The sequence below is a fragment of the Scatophagus argus genome, chromosome 19 (genome assembly GCF_020382885.2).
Source record: "Scatophagus argus isolate fScaArg1 chromosome 19, fScaArg1.pri, whole genome shotgun sequence".
NCBI lineage: Eukaryota > Metazoa > Chordata > Actinopteri > Scatophagidae > Scatophagus > Scatophagus argus.
The window spans coordinates 2,333,890-2,356,532 of NC_058511.1; the positions used below are offsets into that span (position 1 = coordinate 2,333,890).

General features: G+C 42.6%; 1 protein-coding gene across 1 annotated transcript; it reads right to left on the reverse strand.

Moving 5' to 3' along the window:
* Positions 1-886: 886 nt before the first annotated feature.
* On the reverse strand, positions 887-21,658 carry LOC124050931 (triadin-like). Its single transcript, XM_046373918.1, has 33 exons — positions 20,920-21,658; positions 16,997-17,209; positions 15,798-15,848; positions 14,514-14,639; positions 14,244-14,270; positions 13,411-13,437; positions 12,844-13,160; positions 11,574-12,798; positions 11,027-11,173; positions 10,296-10,499; positions 10,153-10,215; positions 9,977-10,015; positions 9,653-9,694; positions 9,497-9,565; positions 8,958-8,993; positions 8,543-8,590; positions 8,290-8,343; positions 8,151-8,198; positions 7,772-8,047; positions 6,800-6,847; positions 6,677-6,715; positions 6,477-6,509; positions 6,314-6,352; positions 6,175-6,225; positions 5,574-5,615; positions 5,358-5,405; positions 5,213-5,260; positions 5,013-5,129; positions 4,549-4,584; positions 3,963-4,007; positions 3,853-3,873; positions 1,965-2,009; positions 887-1,688 (listed from the first exon to the last, which is right to left on the reverse strand). Exons 1-33 carry the CDS (start codon positions 20,936-20,938, stop codon positions 1,537-1,539), a joined length of 3,795 nt encoding a protein of 1,264 aa, XP_046229874.1. The 5' UTR covers positions 20,939-21,658; the 3' UTR covers positions 887-1,536.
* Positions 21,659-22,643: the final 985 nt, after the last annotated feature.

The following is a 22,643-nucleotide window of genomic DNA, read 5'->3' on the forward strand; positions in this document are numbered from 1 at the left end:
GGAAACCTCTTTTGGTTCTGTTGAGCTCAGGTTTTCATTCAGTAAGACAACAGATAATTGCAGATAATGCGAGGCAACAGTTTTGCAGCAACAACAACAACAACAAGGCATCAGGCCTTGCTGGTCAGGTACAAAACCGGAGCGAGTGAGGTAACATATGATAAATGACTTCTGTCCACAGCAGCAGACATCACAGCGTCTGGTTAGTTGGTCACATCAAAGCTGTCCTGCACAGATTCCCCGTCTCTGAACACAGTTACAATAAGACAGTTTGAGACCCTACATGATCAAATGTGCAGACATTTGATCCACTGACTCCATGAGCTGCACTTCACACATATGAGTGAAGCTGACTTGGCATCAAGGACTTCTGAGGTTAAAATATTTACATGGGAAGTTGGTGGAAAACAGCATTCAAGTATTACATGATGATTAGTATTAGATGACGTGATCGTGTATTGTAAACTTTAACTTGAAGTCCTTAAAAAGTACAATTTAACATGTCAAAGTATGCTTATAAACTTAGGAAACTGCAGTGTTGGTACGGTGAGCTACGCACGACGCCATGTGACGCCTTCCTCATGTGAGGTGAGTAAAATAAGAGCAAAGCGTCTCAACGTTTTTCACCACTCGACAACATTTAACATGTGGAGGAGACTGATGGACGTTCACACTTGTGATCAGAGACGAGGAAGCCGCTCCGATCAACTGTGGGAGCTCCTGGGATTTGACCCCCAAATGCAACGAAGCAGCAAAGCACGACTTTGCTCGTTATGGTGATTTAAATCTACTAAATAAAAGATCATCTTTTATGTTCTCAAGTTCAGGGTTTGAATGCGGTTCTGTGCACTGCTGTAACAGCTCAGAAGCTGAAATAAGCTGAAAATAAGCAACATGTCCCGTTCAAGTAATATTTAATCACATTCAAACCATGTCTTCATCACTTTGTAATTTCATTTCCATTAAACATGAAACGAGCTTATGAGTTTCATATTAATTGCACTATTTTACTTTCCCAAATATGCTGTGCGTCTTTAAAAAGTCTCTTTTAAAGCAAAATTATTACACAGTTGTTTTGTGAGTGCATGAATGTTTAACAGAAATGGTACTTCAAACTGGACCGCGAACGTAAACTGAAAAACAATATGCCAAGGTGTGTGTGTGTGTGTGTGTGTTCATTTCAGCATAAATTACTAATGTATGCATTATGTACATGATATGGAGTTAAGAGCATTCACATGGATGCCTCCTTGTTAGGTCTGTCATGATTTTATATCTAAGAGACGAGCAGCTGATGGCAGGGACGACTAGCGAAACAAAATACAGCGAAGCATCAGCTGAGGGTGAAGTATCAACACAAGCCCCAGGAGCTCAACCACTAACACTTAAGTAAATTAAAGACAAAATAGTTCTGTCCACTTGTGTCTGTGATTTTCCTCAGAACGTGAGGACTTCACAGATTTAAAACGTCTCCCCCTGCTGGACGGAGGGGGGAATGCAGTGCTACAGAGAAATGAGGGGAGAGTTCAGGTCGTCCTATTGGCCCGACGTCCTCGCTGCTCTCTGCTGCTCCAACATGGACCGGAGTGCAGGGGACATCATGGTGGGGGACATGGCAGGGGTGAAAGGTCTCAAGGGGTACTGTGCATTTTTCCCAGGGACGTAAATGCACTGGAAGTATCTCTGGCCTGTGAGGACGGCAAGATGAGACGACTGATAACGGGATGGTTTCATATAAAAGTAATGCAGACAGTGGAAGACAGTTTAATAGATGTAAAGTGGAGGAAAATGAGCCAAAACTGAGTTCCCTTTTAGAAAAGTTTCAATAGTTACTGAGCTCATGTACCACTTCAGCATCCCTGGATCACCTGCATGTCGTGCCCACTCGTCTCTATGATGTCAGCTGTCCTATAAAGACAAAAACCTTTTCTAAAAATGTCTGCCGACGTTTCAACAACTCTTACCTGGTTTCTTCTTCTCTGTCGTGTTGTCTTCAGTCCGCGGCTCCTCTGCAAGAAACAACATTAAAGACATTGATGTGTTGTTCGCACATGAGTGTCTGTGAGAGAGAAGCAAGGCAAAAGGACGAGTGTCTACATGCATGCAACAAGGGAGGGTGGGAGGAAAGACACCTCAGAAAGGAGAGAAAAGGCTTTCATTCAAACAACACGCTGTGATGTTTTCATCCTCCTGTTAAAGTCCATCAGAAATTATTATTATTTTTGCTGGAAATCTACATGCAATTCCTTGATGTTTGTTTCGTAGTGACAAACAGAAAACGTTTTTAAGGTTATTTTTCCGCAATTATACTGTCCCCTGTTTTGATGTTCTCCCACAGGAGCATAAATGTTTGAGTTTAACAAATGATGCTCAGCAGATGTTGTAATTACATCCATTAGGATTCAGTGCTGACATAACATCGGGAACCTTGGCGGGCTTCCACTTTCCAAATGGGGAAAAAAGGCCAATGGATCCTCCAGAATGTGGGGTGTTGACAGACAGATTAAGTTGCTAATGGTGGATAAACATCTTAAATCAACATTCAGTGACTGTCAGTCTATGAGTGCTGTGGATAACAGCAGCGGAGTGTAAAATGTTGTTTAAAGACGCCCTTTAGACACCCAGCAGACAGGCTGCCACGGCGACGCTGCAACAATCTGATGTGTTTCACAGGGAGATAAACAACTTCCTGTTGTGCTTCTAATGCAGAATTACCAAGAAGGTGGGAATGATTTACATCATTTGCAGGATGCACTTCACAAACTTTACTGAGTTTTTTTCTCACATAAGAAATCTTAAAATTGTGGGATTTTTTAAGGGAGTCTGGGAATATTGCAGTTAATAGTCCAATGGTGAAATAAGTTGAAACAAACATGTTTATAAACATCTGCTGCTCATCTGGAAAAGAATTTTATCGTGCAGACAAACAGACCATTTGACTATTGGTTTGTAGTGTCCATCATGGATGTTGGTCTTTGCTGTCTGTCTGTCTGTCTGTCTGTCTGTCTCCTTTAAGCAGCTGAAACAACCAAAATCCCTAACAACCCTGAGCAAATGAAACTTAGAGATAAACTGAGTTTGGGGCAGAATCTGCAGTGTCAGACGTTAATATGAGGAAAGTGTGGAGTCACTCGGGGCAGTGGGGGAGTGTTGATACTCCGCTGGATGACTCAATAAGAACAGAACACTAATACCCCATTAATTGGCTTTACTTCATGGATTTAATCAATCCAGCCGAGTAAAATCACAGTTACAGTCATCAAAGGCCATAATCTCTTCCAATGACTCAAGGCGGCTGAAAAAGCCAGTAATCTCGTCCCAATCAGTTCATCTCATTAAGCTCTAATCTCTTATGCTCCTGATGTCATTAAAAATCTGCTCGTATTGAGTCAAGCAGTGGAAAGATGGCGGAGATTAACTGAATACCTTAAGATTTACAGGAAGCTCTTTTTCCACTCTCTAAGAACAACAAGCATAATGTATGAAAGATTAAACACGGCTTTGTGTACCTACAACTTCAAACTGTGTAACCTGACGACGCCTCATCGTTTTGTGATTTCTTTCTGTGTGTTGTGTAGTGGGGCGGCACAGTGGTGCAGTGGTTAGCACTGTCGCCTCATAGCAAGAGGGTTCCAGGTTCGAATCCCGGTCTGGGCCCTTCTATGTGGAGTTTGTATGTTCTCTGTGCCTACTTTGCAGTGTTGCTCTGTTTGGTTGCTTTCTGTATCTGCTTGCGGCGTGTCGAGCTCTCTCGGTGTGCGTTCACATCAGAGTCAGTGTTAACAGTCGTTATGGTGACTGGACGCCATTCGCACGGGGGATTAGTAACTCTGATGCTCCTCTCATACTCACTGGCTTGTTGTTTCTCTTTATCTAAAGTGTGAGGGAGGATAAAAGAGAGAAACTGATAAACTGATCGGCGTTGGACACACACAGCACACGTCACACTTCTGAATACACACCTTTAGCCTCTTGGACGGGTTTCTTTTCTTCCTTCTCAGCTTTGCCTGTGAAGGAATTGACAGCCCTATTACATCCTGCCAAATAACTCTCCATATTGTGGTGTACATTTAATATTCCTGCGATATTATTCCCCCTCTCAGTGTGATCCGGCCTGACATGTCCCTAATTAGAAATTTTATCATGCATAAAACAGCCCAATTAATCCCATTCAACATTGCCGAGTCTCCAACATAAAAATCCACCCTTTTGCCTGCTCGTTCGCTGTTTTTTTCCCCCCAGACCCAACAAAAGCTTTATGAAAATAGTTTCACACGCTGCCGAGCAGTCAGAATGACCGGGAAAGGGGCCGAGGAGGTGCTCCCCAGGTTATCATTCAAGTTTATGTCATCAATCTGTATTTTCACTTTCATTTTTCAAATATTATTCACCCCGACAATTGCCACCATGAGAAAGTAATGGTGAGAAAAGGCAAGAATTCCCACTCAAAAGATCAAACGTCAGGTTGCTGGTGTGTTTTTATCTGCAGAACGTGGATTTAAAGCAGCAAATACAAGCACATACAAATATATTAAAATGCAAACTTACTTTTCTTCTCTGTTAGCAGTTTTGATCTTGTCTTGGCTGAAAATAAAAGCGCATCAAAAATGAAGTCCTCAAGACTCCAGGTACAGTTTAAACTGACAATAAACTGGTTTTGTTTTTCTGAGGTTTTTTGCTTTAAAATATAACGATGAAGTAAATGTTGACTGCACAATGTAATCTCAAATCTCCAAAGACGACACCACAAGCTTTTAGACTTTACTTTCACCAAGGGATTCTGTGAAACTAAGGTCTGTTCACCAGGTATGAAATCATAATAATAATAAAGTCTGCCTGTTGATCCAGTCAGGCTGGCAGCCATTTTGTGTCTGCTTTCACATCTCCAATTAAAGACTAAATGATTGAGTAAACACATGCTTTTGTCCTGTGTTGCCGGTAGCTGCTACTCTGAGGAAAACGGAAAGCGGTCTGGTTGTGTCCCGCTTCAAACCGACTGACTGATGAGTTACCTGGTGGAGATGAAGGTCTGGCAGGCTTCTCCTGCTTGGCCTCAGAGGTTACGTTGGCCCTGCTCACAGCCTCCAGCCTCGTTCTCAGTCTGATCGGCTGTCGCTCTGGTTCTGCATCTGTTCAAGACAAACAAACTACGCTCAGTTGGATGCCTGAAACAATAATGAAATGTCATTTCAGTGAACTGTCAGAGCTTTACCTTTCTGGGCAGCAGACGCTTTGGCTTTCCTCTTGACCGGTGATGCTTCTGAGAGCAAAAACAATTAGTTTCCCCATCATCCTTCACCACACTGACCCGAATGATGACTGACTTTATGCAGATGAACGTCGCCGTGTGTAGTCACCTGTCTTTTCAGGAGCTGATTTCCTCTTCTGCCGAGCAGCTGCAGGCGCTAACATAATGAGAAAAGAGCCTTGATTAGTGGCCTGAATAATTTGTTTTTCTGCTGAACTATCAGCAGCAGCTCCATCACATTAAGGAGGGAGGTTCCTCATCCTCTGTCTTCAAATCATTTTTGAACTTCTACAATCAAGACACTGTGGCCTGAGGACTTTTTTACCTTTCTTAGCAGCTGCAGCAGCTTTCTCCTTTCCAGCTGACTCTGTGGAAACAAACACAGCTGACTCACCGACGTGAAATGTGAATTAATACGGTCATAAAGGCTTCTTCACATCATGACGTTTACTTCTCAGTCTTCTCCCGCTCACAGATGGGAATCGACAACCAGATCCAGCTGAGAGCGGTTTCCTAATTGTCTGATCAATCAGAATCGTTAGACAATCTTATTGATCCTTTTATTGATCTTTGTTAGCAGCACTCAGCTTGGCTGAATGAAAACGAATGCTGCACAAATATTCTCTTGTTTCATCCAGCTGGTGAGAGACAAACTGCTGAGACTGAAAACCAACTGCAATGACATGGAAAACCTGTGTGGGCCTACTTTTATTCCACACAGAAAACTGATCAGGAATCAAGAAGGTAATCAATAAAGAATCAGAAGGGATGATAGCAGGCGTATCAATGACACCCTGGTAACAGTCCAGTAACAGTAACAGTAGCAGTCCATCCCTTTACCCCAGTATTAAAACTTGTTTTTAATAATGTTGTTCCTGTGAAGTAAAAAAGTTTTATTTAACCAAAGATAATCAGGCGTTAATCACCTTTCTTAGTCACCACAGGAGTTTTGGTTTTGTCTTTCTTTGCTGTTGGTTCTGTAACAAAAAAGAAACAAAACATAATAAGTCAATTATATGTTTGAGTAAATGAATATTCCTTATGACAACCACAGTGTTTATTCACCTTTGTGTACTTTGGGTTTGTCCTTGGGAACAGCAGCATCTAGAATCAGCAAAACGCGTGAAATTCTGTTATTCATGTCTCCCTGAAGTGTGTAATTGTGTGTGTGAATTTGCTACAACACTCAGAGAAAACATCAGACTGCTGAGCTGTAAACATAAATTACCTTTCTTTGTCTTCCCTTTGCCCGCTGCCGGCTCTGAGGGGATAATTGGAGTGAAATGGCCGTGCAGAGTTAATTTTCCATAATGAATGCATTCATACAGCACACTGTGTCATCGTACATCACTGCTTAGCGCTGCAGCTGTGGTTCGCCATGGGGAAACACTCACACTTACTGACAAATCAGGGAGAAGAGCGCAGTACCTTTTTCTGAATCAGCAGCCTTGGTTTTCTTCTTTGCAGCTGGAAAATATCAGATGTTAATTATTGTGCGCTGCAGTAATTAAGAGAAGCGTAATATCGTCTTTGACTCCTTGTGGTTTGTACCTTTCTTGGTGGAGGCAGCCTTCACTTCCTCCTCAACAGCTTCTGCTTCTTTAAGAGAGAAGAGTTTAGTTAGTTTGTATGGAGACAACTTTCAGTAGCGGTAAACACAAAACGGTTAGAGATATCAACGACTGCTTTTTGATTGGTTACAATTCTGAACCAACATATGCAGAATGTAATTATGACCAGCAGCAATTCTAGTTAAAGATATTTTCAATTTAATTCTCACCAGTCAAAATGTAAATGACTGATGAGTGCAAATATTGGTTGTAGATATGTAATGTTGTTAGTGTTATCCTGATTGTGAAAAAGGAATTAGTGATATCTAAAATTAAATTTAGAAACACCATACTTGTTGTTATATTTCTCTTGAAAATGTTACATCAGTAACACTCAAATATTTATTGTTTAATGATGATGGTTTCTTTCTAAACCTCTGGAAGCCAAGCTATCTCCGGGACGTTGACGCTGAAAAACTAAATGCAAATTAAAACATTTTAAAATTAATTATAAAGCAAAACAGAGAAATGATTTAAGTGCAGAATGGAAGCTTGTGAGTTTTTAAGCTTGAGCTGGATGCAGAATTATTCTTGCACTTTCTGGAGGTTTGCTTTGTCTCTGTGGTGCACGGCGAGCTAACGTTTGCTGAAAGGTTGGGGATGATGTTATGTTTTTTTATCCTTTAAAGGTGGATTGATTTTCCCAGCACAAAGCCGTCTGTAAACCTGTTTCATCGTCTTCCCTCTGGGCAGCTTCACCTGGAACCATCTGATCAGAATTTGCACGAATTCCAACACTTTTTAATGTCACACCATATTTCAAACCCTAAAGATTTAAAATGCCTGGCATTTTTCACACATACTGTGTGTGAGATAACTGACTGAAAGGTTTGGATGTGCACGTCCTGTGTGGCCTTTTACTTCAGAGTTACTTAATGCTCATATCTCAGTCACTCCTACTGACTCTTCTCACCCTGGACTGGAGCTCCAGCTGGCTGAGCTCCAGCTGCTGGAGTCTGGATCTCAGGCTGGTCAGGAGACTCTTGCTCTGGGGCTTCTGGCTGCACTGGCTCAGCTGGTGGGACTGGCTGGGTTGGCTCTGGTAGAGGAGGCATCGCTGGCTGCGCTGGCGGCTGATACGGCTGATAATGAGCGTAGAGCGGCTGCATGGGCGGAGGCGGCTGGTGCTGGTAGAGAGGCTGCATCGGAGGAGCTCCAGGATGAACAGTCAGAACAGGAGCAGAGGGAGCTGCTTACACATTCCAGCAACAGAGACGGAGAATGAATATTAAAGCAAAGGTGTTTCACCGATATGGTAGCACTTACAGTTGACATGACAGCAGTGTGAGTACCTGACATGGTCGGAGGAGGGTACGGGTTGTCTGTGACCACGTGATGAACTGGAAGGTGGAGTGCAGGCAGGGAGAACAGATAGTTGAAGTCGGCCATCACATCAGTGAATTTTTCAGACTGTCTCCAAAGGCTACTTACCGTACCAGCCAGGCGGAGAGGGGCAGTAGACGGGTGCAGGTCTGCAGGGGCCAACTGAAACACACGTATAAATACAGTATGTGTAAATAAATCTGTTGGTTTGTCTCATATGGAGCGATTTCAGAGGGATTTAGATTATTACAAAATGCAAATCAAGTGACAAATAACGATGTGCAGTTACAGGTTGAACCCGTGGATTTGTGTCCAGGTACTTTGCTTCTTGAAATCACAAAGGAGGTGACAGGTTTTATACCTTCTTGTCCAGATTCTGGGACTTCTTCTTGTTTCTTGGTCTCCTTTTCTGTCAAAGAAATGAAAAACTTCACCTGTCTCTCCCAGCATCTCATTCCAGATGTTTGGATGTCAGACTTTGTCCTGCAGGAGATTCATTCAGTCTGTCTTTCATGCATCCATCCTGATTGTCCAGACTGTGATTTCACTATGCTCGTTTATTCTTCTGTTCCCAAGAAAAGGAATCCTGTTGGATTTATTTTGGGGAGGTTTTCTTTATCTGAATCAGGGGCCTCAGGACTGTAGACTGCAAAGACCCTCAAGGCACATTTGTGATTTGTGATATTAGACTGTAAATCTGACTTGACTCAACACATCATAGATACTGTACAATAGTTTTTCTAGTTCCTCTCACAGAATGCTTGTGGGTCACTAACCTGTTTTGGAAGTTTTGGTCTTTTTCTCTTTCTTGGCTTTTGTGTTGGATTTTTTATGAAAAGAAAACATCAACATCAGTTAAAGAAATAGAGACACATTTCAAGACATATTCAGTTCATTTGGAGGTTTCTTACAGCTCAAGTTCAGATGAGAAGATTGATCTCATTCTCATATCTGTACGACAAATTCGAAGCCACAGTGTTCAACTGGTTAGCGTAGCTTAGCTTAGCTTAGCTTAGCATAAAGACTGGAAACATGGGAAAACAGAGAGCTTGACTTTCTCCTGTGTAATATAAAAAAACCCTGTAATATCAACAATTTTGTTTGCTTTATAAACGTTGGTGTTTGTCGTGCCAGTTGGTGAGTCTTAGAGGTGCCAGCACCACTGAACACATACAGACTCGCGATACCGAGCTAAGATGATTGGCTGCTGACACTAATCTGTCATTTAATGAACAGATAAGTGAATAAGCATATTCCCCAAAATGTTGCCCTGTTCCTTTAAACCTAAACAAGACTATATAGTAACTCTGAGTACCTTTGAGGATGGTGGGAATCCTTCTGATCCTCCTGATTTTTGGCCCCAGACCTGCAACTCTGGGTAGAGCTGAATACAACACATAAATGGATCCCATTTAGTTTTAAAGACAAAGGTCGTTTAAATATATATATATGTTACAGAATTCAGTGTTACCAGTCCTCTTTGGCTTGTCGTCTGTCTTCACGGCATCATGCTCTGAAAATTAGAAATTAAACAATTACAAAACCACAGAAGATTAAAGGCACTTGGCTATGGCCCACAATGCTCCATTAGAAATGTTTAGATCTGTCTCTAAAGTAACACTCACCTCCGACCTGATCCATCAACCACTGCTTAGTTTATAATGCTAACTCTAAAAAACATCAAACTTCATCATCACAAACTAAAATTATTTGCATTTTCATCTCAGAGAATATTTTGACTGGTTGGCTGGCTTCAATGGGAACTTAACAAAAAAGCTCAGACTGTGGTCGGTACCTTTTCTCCTTCTCACAGCTGAAACCCTCCGAGGAGCATCTGAAAACACACACACACACACACACACACTGAACTGTTCACACTGATCTCCTCTTTCGAGTCCCTGCTCTGACTTTATTATCTGTTACACTGACAGTGTAATACTGTAGGTTTGACATTACAGGAGCATCACAAACCTTTCTTGGCTGCAGTCTTGGTGACAGACTCTTTGGCCTTTGCAGACTGCATACAGGGACACACTGAAATCACAAAGCATGAAGTTTTCATTTCGGTGGAGCTAAACCTGATGAGTTGCTGTGAATTATCTTCCATCTCTGACCTGTGGGCTCAGACTTTGGTGCTTCTTCCTCAGGTTCAGGCACCGGTTTGATCACATCCACCGACGCCTTCTCCTCATCGTCGTCTTCGTCGTACTCCTCTTTTTTGTCTTCGGGTTCGTCCACGGTTTTCTTCAGTCCAGCTGTCGACCCTTCATCTTCTCCCTCACCCTCCTCCTCCTCGCGAGCAGCAGGCTGACTGGTGGCTGAGGGTGAAAGTGGTTGTTTGTGGCAGTTTGTATTCATTTGTGAGGTGGCTGATTGCCCTAACGAGTCACCGGAATCTACCAAATCAGAAGGTGTTGGGTGGACGAACAGCAGCGACAGACCTGATGTCGGATCAGATTAGAGTGCAGATGCTTTGATCTTTTTCACTTGGATGTCATATGCAAACATTTATTTATCATCACCAATTTGAGGGCTTATGCATTGTACTGTATCTGACAGACTGAAGCTGCAGTATGAAGATTTAATTTGCTAAATCTTTCTTTACTGTACTGTATAAAACATGTTTTTACAAACAACAATTTTCTGCTTTTAGATTAGAAACAATGTGTTGTTGTTGTTGTGTGATATTATTGTCTCAATACTTTAAAAACACTAACTATCAAATGTTCACACTTTGCTTCGACAGCATTGCTTATGAGCTTTAAATGATTTTACTGCTCTGTTGAACGAGTTCAGATAAGCTTGTGTTGTTTCACTGTGTGTATAAAGGATGTGTGATACCCACCAGTTTTTTCAGCGTCAGCGTCCTCAGATTCATCTTCATCAGCAGCCTGTTTGACCTCGTCCTCGTCCCCGTCCTCGTCCTCGTCTTCTGTGTCTCCCTCTGGCTTTACTGCCTCCTCCTGGACGGTGAACGCCGCTGCAGTGGCAGCTGACAAACACAGTATGATTTAAGTTCACAGTCACTGCACATGAAATGAAAGCGTCACCAATTTTTTATCTGTTGAAATATGCTGGGCAACAATTTGGGATCTGAAAATTAGAAAAACTGGACTGATTCTACAAGAAAATTGAGATAAAAAAAAAGGCTGAAATGCACGGTTGTAATAAAATGTATTCATCTTTTTAAAATCCAGATTCATCCCGATGAATTATTTCAATATATTACTATTATATTTGTTTATTTGTTGTTTATTTATTTCCCTCTCCATATGTCTGGATCTTAAAATGGTACTCTTATAAATACTGGAATAAATAATTAAAATCAAATTTATCGGTAAAATGAGCAGTGAAATAACTCAAAATGGAAATAATCAATAATTCTGAACTACCTGCTAGCAAGATGTCATCATCTTCCTTGTCTTCATCGTCATCATCGTCTTCTTCATCCTCACTCACTAAGGACTCTGCTTTGAGTTCTTCATCGTCTTTCTCAGTGTCAACAAATGCTCCCGTGATCTCCTTCTCTGCCTCTTGATCGAAAGCAAACTCAAATGAGCTGGCATCGATGTCTTCATCATCTTTATCGTCATCGTCGGTCGTGTCATAGGAGACGTCATCACTGAACACAGTGTCTCCGACAGATTCTTCGTCCGTTTTAAGAGTGATCTCGTCATCATCATCTTCATCACCTAAGATTCCGCTGTCCGTGCTCTCAAAGAGCGGGATGTCAACTTCCTCCTCCTCTTCATCTTTTTTATCATCATCATCTTGGATGTCCTCGTCGGTGACATCATCAAGTGTGTCATCCTCATCTTCAACATCCCTGAGATCAACGTGAAGGTCTTTGTCAAGGTCAAGGTCGTCATCTTTGAGGTCACTGTCTTCCTCATCATCTTCATCATCTGCAAAGTGCTCAGAAGAGGCAACGGAGGTGTCCTCATCTGATTGGTCCAGATCATCATCCTGGTCCACATCAGCATCTTCACCTACTTTGATGTCCTCTTCGTCATCATCTTCTACCGCATGCAAAGGAGGGAGATCTTCCTCTTCAACAAGTTTATATTCGTCAATGTTGACATCCTCATCATCCTCACTAGCAGCAGAAATAGGAGAAAGATGAAGTTCCAGGTCATCATCGGTGTCTTCTGCAATGACATCATCGCTATCAGACGTTGTGACACCCTCAGCTAATCTGTCGTCTTCATCGTCGTCGTCATCCAGCCCTTCTTCCTCCTCAGTGGAAGTAAGTGCAGATTCACTAATGTCCGAGGTGTCAGTGAATGCATCGTCACTGGTATCATCTTCATCATGTTCCTCTTTTCCATCATCTTCATCAGGCAGAGTTTCATCTTTGTCACTGCCCTTGACCTCAACAGGTGCGTCAGACTCGGAATCAGGTGACTCTTCATCCTCAGAAGAGGAGACAGGTTCAGGAGAAACTTCATCATCTTCATCAGCAGCATCTGCCATCTCTTCTTCCTCTTCATCATCACCATCTTTGTCAGCCTCTTCTTCAGCTGCTTCATCTTTTTCTTTCTCTTCCTCAGTCTCACCTGCAGCTGCTTCTGGTTCCTTCTCATCTCCCTCCTCTTGCTCATCCGCCTCCTCCTCTGACTTCACATCATCCTCCTCTTCATCAGCAGCTGCTTCACTTCCCTCTTCCTCTTCCTCTTCCTCTTCCTCTTCCTCTCTTGGCCCTTCTTGCTCATCCTCTTCTACCTCCTCCTCGTATTCCTCTTCTTCTTCTTCCTCCCCATAATACTCCTGTTCCTCCTCATAATACTCTTCCTCCTCTTCGTACTCCTCTTCCTCCTCTGCGTACTCCTCCTCTAGTTCTTCCTCCTCTTCTGCATACTCTTCTTCCTCACCAGCAGCTTCCACTTCGTCTCCCCCTTCTCCCTCCTCCTCTCCCTCCACTTCTTCCTCCTCCACAACTTCAACTGCTGGACGTTTCATCTTTGCTTGCATCCCTATAACTACAGGAAACATGCTAACGTTCTGCATCAGACAATCAAACACTGAATAATACCACTGGCAGCTGTGTCACCAACCTTTTAGCATCTACTTCACAGTGATTTTGTCATAATCTCTGAACACGTAGCTCATGAAGTACATAGGCTAACTTTAAGCATCCTACATAACCAGTCAAGAACCGACAAGTTGCTCAGTTTTGGCCTGTAAACAGTACAAGGTCACATAAGAATGTGCCAAACAGGAGGTACAAACCTTTACTTCGGGATGGCAGGAATTCTCCTAGAACACAAAAACAATAATGCAAATCAGCAACATAACAAAACAAAACAGATTTAACTGGATCAAGCCCGATATTGTTTGGACACCAGCTCACACACGGTTCTCTGTCAGTTTTAGTAGGAGTTTAATAGCTTAGTGGAAGCAGTTATCATTGAAAGTCAGTGAGAAACAGACAAGCTTTGAAAGGTTATCATGGAAGCGAAATAATAAACAACACGTACATTTGAGTACAGCTAGTAAAGAGATTTATTCTTGTTGTCTCCATGACTCTACTGTTAGAGTGAGGGATGGGACTGATTGTGTCCATAAAGAGTTAATCTATGAGTTAAAAATAGAAAATACCTTTTGCTTTTTTAATCTTCACCTCCACTTCCTCCACCTCCTCCTCCTCCAACCATCTCGAATCTTTGAGATCGTTCATAGATAAAGTCAGCTTGAAACGTTCACCATAACAACAATCAAGTCTCCTAAATCCAGAAGTTCAGGTTATTCGATAGCGTTTGCCATACAAAGTCAAGTAAGGACAGAATGCAGTAAAGTACACTGCATTAAAGGGGATTTTAGGTACTACTTTTATAGTTTTTTGAATGAAAGCATAAACATCTGAATCTACGTACGTGGACAAATACGTTTCTGGGTAAAACTACTTCCTCTTTAGGAGAACCTACAGTCAAACTTCCCACAGAAAAGAACGGCACAGTGCGGCAAAGCATTCATAGCAGCAAGCAAAAGCTTTTTCATCTCTTTATCTGCAGCAGAAAGATGAATGCAACAGCAGATGCATTTAAAACTGCATCGACACCAACCTTTTTTTCTCACGGCGTATAGATTTCCTGGTGAAGAGGAGAGAGAAATGAATGAATGCACTGTGGTGCTTTAACATAACCGTGATCCCGTAGTGGATGAAGTATTCAGATCCTTAACTTAAGTAAAGCTACTAATACCACACTGAAGAAATACAGCAGAGAAAATGTTACTTAAGTAAAAGTGTGTGTAGTACAGTCTAAACAGGACTACATTTTAGTACTCAGTGCAGTCCAATCCTCAGTCTCATCCTGTGTGCATTGTGACTGTACCTTCCTCTTCCTCAGGAGCGATCAGGCTGGCAGCAAACTTTAACACGGCACTGATCAGGTTTGTTGATCCCTCCACGGCGTCGTTCACCGCCTTCATGGGGTCGGAGCCGATCTTGCTGAGGCCTCCTGGCGGAGCAGGAACAAGAAGATGCCAGCGGATTCATTCACTCTTTTTGTTTGAATGAAATGTTTTCACGGGCCAAACGCATTCAATTTTAGTAAGAGTTTCTGTACTCTTACTCACACATTCCCCCACTGCAGACAAAACCCTCATTCAGTGCAGTGAGGAAATGTTCGAAAACATGAAATCTACAGCGAAGGGTTAAACTGGGGTGGTGCTGCAGGCGTTGAACTCAAAAACCCTCAGAGGTTGATAAGTGGTCAATTGGTAGCAGAGACCTTCCAGTCCACCTTCCAGTTTAATGGCTGTAAGAGGCCTTCTGTCGTGCCAAAAAGCATTTTAGCAATCACATCGACCCTCTTTCATCAAGCTGTTATTCATGTTTTAAATCGGTCTGACAGAATATTGATTTTTCTCATCACGTTTTTAAAATGTCCCAGTTTGATGAAGGAGGACCGAAAATGTTTAAAACATTTGGAATCAGGGCAATTAAACACATCTGAATCCTGGCGAGAAGTTTAGAAATCAGTGTAGAAGCAAGTTGGTGAAAACTAAGAAAACTAAATACTAGAATGCTTTTTGTCTTTCTTAATTTAGACATTATGTGATCCACATTTTCTCTATATTCAATGCATTGTTCTTTAATCTACCTAAACTGAAGAGTAGTTTGAATATTTCAGTTTTCCGAGCCCTGAATGCGACCTAATGTAAAAAAATGAATGTACTTTAGAAGAAAACCAACCAGAGCATAAAAATGCCCTTAAAGGCAGAGATTTCAAATGAAACTGATTTTATTATAGTTATTTTTTTTTTCTTCCTGAACTTCAGTAAATCAAGCTGACCTGGAGTAGTTTAAAAGTACACAAATATTTGACCCATTTTTCTCTCTTCACACACAGTAGAAGCGACAGACATAAAAAACATATATATATAGGATACACATGCTAAAGAAATCAGAAATATCACAAACTAAACTACAAACTACCCATGAAGTCATAACTGAACAGGACAATGTCAATATGAAGCACGAAGGCAGCATCAGAAAGCAGCTCGTACTGTCCTCACATCGATGGCTAACGTCAGCAGTCAGTGTTAGGCAGTTAGTGGTTTTTATCAGAAACAGCCTCTGGTCTGAGGAGTTAGTAGCAGGTAAGGTGCCTTGCCTCTATGGCCTGATTCCTTTAAAACCTTCCTGACGGCAGGAGGAGGACGACCTGGTTGGATGAGAAACACAGCAAAGATGTTTAGCAGAGTGAAGCACAGAGAGGAGAGAGGAAGGAAAGACGTGCAGCTGTGGTGATGATGATGAAGAGGAAACACACAGACTGTTGTCTGTGACACGGTGAGAAAACATGGATTTGAATTAATACTTTCTGAGAAAGAACAGAAGAGAAATTGATGTTTATATTAATGCAGATTTGCTCATGTTCTGATGTCTTTTGTTTCAATGTGAAAGAGTGAAAATGAAAGCAGTTAGAAACATGTGTGCTGCTCTGTTCTGACTTTGCCGGGTTATTCCAGTTTCTTGCATGTTTCTTCTATTAATTTACAAGTGCAATAAGTTAGGAAATGAACGAGCAAAACACAAGGATGTTCGTGTTAAGGTTAGGAAACTGTGTAGAGTTGAACACGACAGAAAATAATGAAGTTTTGAAAACTTTGTTTGCCTTAATGTTGTGAGGAAAGGTGGAACCAGTGCTTAGTCATTTCACTGCGACAGGGAAACACGACTGAGTAAAATTAGTATATTATAAACAAGAGCACTTCAGTGTCCTGTTGAATGACACATTATTCTAAAATATCACAATACATATATATCACAAAAACAGGATTTATAAGGGTCGTGTTTGCGACTGTTGGCCGCTTCAAAAGCCTGCTTTTAACCATGTATGTCCAAGGTGTTCATAGTGAATTTATTATTTGTGTTAAACTTACTTAAATATGTATATAAATGTATAATAATATGTATATAAATGCACAATTTGACAATTTATATATCGTCCAGAACAATACAAACAATCTCTCAGTACATTCATATCTCTGGACACTAATAAGTTACACCACATGCATCATATTGGTGGCCTGTTTGACAGACGACCTTGACTTTTAACACAGGACACAAATACTGACCCAAAACACTGTCCCAAAAACTGGTTCAAGTGCCTTTACAGGGAGCTGAATCTGTGGCAGATCATATATGAGCCTGAACCAGCCTGCATTTGGCCCTCTGGAGCTACAACAGCAGGACACTTCGAGACAACCTGCATGGCTTGGCTGACAGAAGCCAAGAAGCAAACACCCACCTGTGTCTCACTGTGAGAACAGACAGAAATGCAGACAGACAGCAAACTCCTCTCCTCACCTGAAACTGTCTTGTAGTCCGTCAGATCAAACATGATGACAAAAACACAAGACCACGTAATGATGAGAGCCAGAACCAGGATCCAGGCCAGCGGGGAGCTGAAGGTCGAGTAGAGGTCATCTGTAAAAGTCTTCTTGGACCGCACAGACGGCGTCCCGACGTCTCCGTTCTTACCTTCGATGACCATGGTGGTGGTGGTGGCCGACGACCGAGCTGAGGAGCAGAGAAGCTGCGATCACATACGAGCCGTGATGAGATAAGACGTTGCTGTGTGCTGTCCACATGCGTTGCCGTCTACTGAGAGTGTTTCTAATATTTTGTCCACCACATTTACATCCACAAGGGTTGGCTGAATATTAACACCTCTGTCACCGTCCAATTCAGCAGCACCGCAACAAACTACAACTTCAAGACAACTGACAACTGGCAACTGACAGAGTTTCTCTCATTTTCTTTGTTGTGAAAACAGTTTGATCACAGAAAAGTGATGCGCGATCACAACCAAATTAAGAAAAGCATCTTTACTCTGCTCCTGTGTGGATGTTCATGAGGAGGCAAGAATACCTGATGACATGTATCTCCTGATTTTTGTATTCTCCTGAGACAAGCGATCTCACACTGACCAGAAATACAAACACAAATCTCCCTTCCTTTTCTGTTTGCATGTGTTACCTTACAAAGTGACATTTTGTCTAATCTCTCACCGAGCAAACAGAAACCTCTCGGAGTCAGACCTCACAGTGCTGCGTCAGGAATTTTCTGAAGGTTTTATTTGATTTCAGCTGTAAATGATTCATGATTTATTCAGTTCAGTTCATCAATTACAGTGTGGTAGTTGTGTGTGTCTGTGTGTGTGTCTGTGTGTGTGTGTGCATGTGTGCGTTTGTGTTGATGAGGCCACCTGTTGATTTTCGTCAGCTCGCTGTCGGCAGCTACTGCAGGTTACTCTGTTACTGCTGACTCAGACAGCTTAGCAGCACACACACACACACACACACACACACACACACACACACACATCTCTGTCTAACCTCATTACCACACAGGTCAACACGGCACGAGTGACCACATACGAAGCTTCCCCGCGGCTGCTGTCAGAGGACGGTCACGGCATCGCAGAGCTGAACAGAGTTCGTGTGACTAAATGTCTCGATAAAAGTATTCGTTTTGTTAAAAAGTGACTCGCATACAAGCAGAATCATCAGAACAACAACAGCAGACCAGCATAGAGATCAAATAAATGTTAAATAGAAGAACGATAATGTAACCCTGGAAATTCACTGTCAAAGCCAGCTGTGATGAGCTGTGAGCTGCTTTTCTGCTGTATGGTGAGTGATGAGAACAACCAGCAAATGTGCCACAAATGAGCCACACCGAAAAGCACTTGACTGATTTTCATAACGCGTAGATATTCTTCCACCTGATCCTGCTGCTCAGAGTTCACATAAAAGACTTACAGATTACAGCCACGTTACCCTATATGGACAAAGGTATTGGGACACCTGACCATCACACCAACAGGGACTTTAATGACGTCTCAGTCTAAACACACAGACAGCTTTGCAGCTCTAACAGCTTCCACTCTTCTGTGAAGGCTTTCCACAACATGTTGGAGTGTTTCTGTGGGAATTTGTGCCCATTCATGCAGTAGAGCATTTGTGAGGTCACACACTGATGTTGGACCAAAAGGCCTGGCTCACAATCTCCGTTCCAGTTCATCCCAAAGGTGTTGGATGGGGTTGAGGTCAGGGCTCTGTGTGGGCCAGTCAAGTTCTTCCACACCAAACTCATCCAACCATGTCTTTATGGAGCTTTGCTTTGTGCACTGGGGCACAGTCATGCTGGAATAGAAAAGGGCCTTCAACAAACTGTTGCCACAAAGTTGGAAGCATAGCATTGTCCAACATGTCTTGGTGTGCTGAAGCATTAAGATTTCCCTTCACTGGAAGTCAGGGGCAGAGCCCAAACCCTGAGATGCAGGCCCATATCATACGTAAAGAGGTGTGTCCAAATACTTAATCTATAGTGTACTTTAGTTCAACTGGGCTGCAGCTCTGGAGTTCAGGTCAGAGTCTTCTGCTGAGTGGAGGCTTCCTAGTTGAGCTCTGGTATGCACTGAGGTCTTACTCTGGCTATACACCCTGTTACACTGAGAGCTGCCCAGTACAACAGTACAGTCCAGTACAGTCAACTGCTGTCCAACTGACAGTCACCTCACTGAAGTAACTGGAGGGTAACAGCTCATAAAAGGACATCTCGGTATTAGCTAGAAGAGAGCAAGGAGAGAGTTTCTCTTCCTTTTCTGGGCTTTTATGGGATGATCTGACTTCATACTGTGGTCCTATGCTCACTCAGAGTTATTCTTGTCTTTGTATGAAACCTGCTCATTTCAGATTTCTGCACTCAGCTTCATGAAAACTGGAGATCAGAATACCAACTTACCACCCATAAAGTCTGGTATGGATGGGAATTTTGATTCCTTAAGATTTCAGGGGCTTTCGTGAACGAATTCTGCTGTCAGGTCAGACATTGTTTAATATTATGTTGTGGCTTGACGTTCCTCAGGTGTCACATGGGCCAGAGTTATGAAATTCACACATTTTCATTCTGCTCACGCCTTGAGCTTCTCCTCCTGCAAAACGCTCAAGATTGCTGGGCATTAAAAAGTTAATAACCTGTAAAACTTTCCATCCTTCATCACTTTGATGCCTCTGCTGACCAGCTCTGAACGGTTTGACCAGCCGTCCACGGATGATTGCTCCTTTAATGGCTGACCTGCCTCCATGCTGTGAATGACATTTGTGTTGTTGCTCTCACTGGGTATCCATAGCAGCTCCTCTCAGAGTAGCCGTTAGGAGCGATTGTTTGCCTATTCAGTGGAAAGTGGAGTCATGTGATCATGCTGGAAGGACTTCATTATCTCAAGACACCAAATGCTTCTCATTTTAATATGTTTTAAATCATATTCTGAGGAAAATTTGATTCTAATGTTATCTCTAACTGTCCACGTCACTTCTCAACCAGGAGAAAAAACTAAGTTGGCTTTTTACTTCCATTTAATTCCTCGCAATACAAAGATAATTAAAAGGTAATCATGGAAAAGTGACTGGATATTCCGGGATGCTGACATAATTGGTTCGGTGAACATTGATGAAGGGCAGACTTTTTTGAGTTTCAAAGTTCATTCTTGAACTTCTTGAATAGCTGCTATGAGCTTCAAAAAATGGTCTGGACTTCAGCTGTCATCTTGTCCTCAGGTGTTCTCCACCGATGAAGACAGTGAGGTGTGTTTGAAAGCTCCAGGAAAGCTAGCAGAGGGAATTTGTGTGAGGAAAATCATCTCATTTTCTTCATTCAGGTGTTTTCAGGTGCACTGGATGATTAGGTCTCTTATCTGGACACGATGAGGTCACCAAATGATTCATTCACAGTCAAAATAACTTCTACCTTTCACAAAAGTGTAAGTGCACTGAAACAAACTCAAGTTTGTCAGTCAAGTCTGCGCTCAGTGATAACACGTTCAATTAATCAAAACAAGTGAAAACACCTGTGAGTGTATCGCAGGTGTGTAATTAAATTGCGATCTTGTCGAGATAACAACCTTTCTTAGCGACAGGAGCTGCTCTCTGCACACACAAACCTTTTAACAACACACTCAGTTGCTGCATGCACCAAGAGGCACAGTGTTGATGCTGACTGATCCTACACTGGAGATGTCACACGAGTCTTAGAGCTGCATTACAAATAGCCGATACTTGATAGCCGCATATTTTTAGATGCGTCCAATCATGAAATTCCCTTACACACCAGACAGCACAACATCAGATGGACCGTGCGCAAAACAAAACATGCAGAACCCTGCAGGAGCTTCGTACACTCAGTATGAAACTGGGCTCATAATACTTCATGTGGTCATACTGTACCTTCAACTGCTTCGGTCATAGTTTCACAATAAAAACTGCGTTCCAACAGTAAATCCCTCGTGCAGATTATGTTGCCATGAGAAAAAAAGCAACGGTAGATCCTCTGTACACTTAATCCCGGTGTTTAATTCCAGTTGAGGAACATCCTGGTGCTGGTGCTGAGGATATGTTGAAAACCTGAACAACTGCTGGTAAGTTTACGCCTCTTTTTTCCACTCTGATTGCTTAAATCTGCATTTTCCAGAAGTCAGAAACTTTTCATGGGTCCAGGAGAAAGTGAGGTGGTCTGGAGCGCTGACTTCCGTCCCAGTGGATGAGGCCGGGGGAGACAGACAGAGACCAAGTTTAGGTGGTCACTGCCTTCGCCCTTTGCCTGGTTGGGGCTAGGATTGTGGATAGAGCAGCCAGCCTCCAGCAGCCCCCCACCCCACCCGCTCTGACAGAATTAGATTGACCACGAGGACTGATGGACGATGGAAGAGAAAGAGGGGAGAGAGAGTTGGAAGGTAATTTTATCCCACGATCCAAATTTGCTGCTGGAGTCACGTGATTACAGTGTGGACAGAGACTTCAAACCGCTAAAAATCGATTCTTTAAATCGTATTTGTGTGAAAATACTTTGTGTGTGAAGTTCTGAATCTAATTAGGTGCTGTTAGATTCATGCCATGTTTCTGAGCCCCAGGCCCTGAGTTATTCTTAGAGCAGCTTGCTGCCACTGGTATTCTGCTTCGCCTTTTTAGGCCAGAGGCGTGACCTTAACACCACATACCCCCCACCCCCCACCCACACCACCACCCATGTTAGCTAATCCCCCTCCTCCAGGCCTAAACTGCTCAGTGCAGAGCTGTCATCAAGTGAACAGAGAGAAAAAGGAAAGATCTGAATGGCGGCAATGTACTCAAAGTTAAATCAAATTTACACTACAAGTCATCAACAGGACTTTGGACCATCAACTGTCTGCTTCTTTAAAGAAGCAAACGTCAGATTAGAAAGCTAAAATGGAAGTACACACAAAGTTAAAGCCTCAGTTTGCATCAGACAAGGAAAAGGAAAGGAAGGAAAGTGACATATCTTGTCATTGGAGGGAACTCACTCCAATGAAATTTGTTCTCTGCATTTAACCCACCCAAGTGACGTGCACACACACACACAGCAAACCCGGGGCAGTGGGCGACCGCGTGCAGCGCCCGGGGAGCAGTGGGGGGGTTAGGTACCTTGCTCAAGGGTACCTCAGCCATGGACACCGGGACAGGGAATCGAACCAGCGACAAACTGGATCATATCACTGGATCACGTCCGAAGTGGTTTTACCTGTTTGAAAGGTGGAGCATCGCACCACCTCCCTGATGTCTCTTCAGACCTGAGAATACATTGTATCGTACAAATGGAATAACATCTCACAACTTTCAATTTAGGCACCGACATGAAACCCGCATTAGATTGGACTAATCTACTCTTCAATCTGACAACACTGTGGCTGTTACACCATCAGCCAAAACCAGTTTCTCACATCAGAAACAGACTATGAAGAGTTGCTTCCCATTATTTGTTACATACTGTGTCTACAAAAACGTGCTTGTGTACTCGGTTAAACTGGCTTGACGTTCAGGAAGTTGATGGCAGGTGATATTATCCAAAATGTTTGCTCACTGGGCTGAGCTCATTAAACTCCCAGGTGGATGCAACTAAACTTACACGTTAACTGTATGATAGTTTGAACGTT

Bases quoted from the DNA above. Each gene is read 5' to 3' on its own strand.
- LOC124050931 (XM_046373918.1), bottom strand. The intron at 5,261-5,357 runs GTGACTACACAC...TTTTGCTCTCAG, and splicing joins ATCAGCTCCTGAAAAGACAG to AAGCATCACCGGTCAAGAGG. The intron at 5,130-5,212 runs GTAAAGCTCTGA...TGTCTTGAACAG, and splicing joins AGCGTCTGCTGCCCAGAAAG to ATGCAGAACCAGAGCGACAG.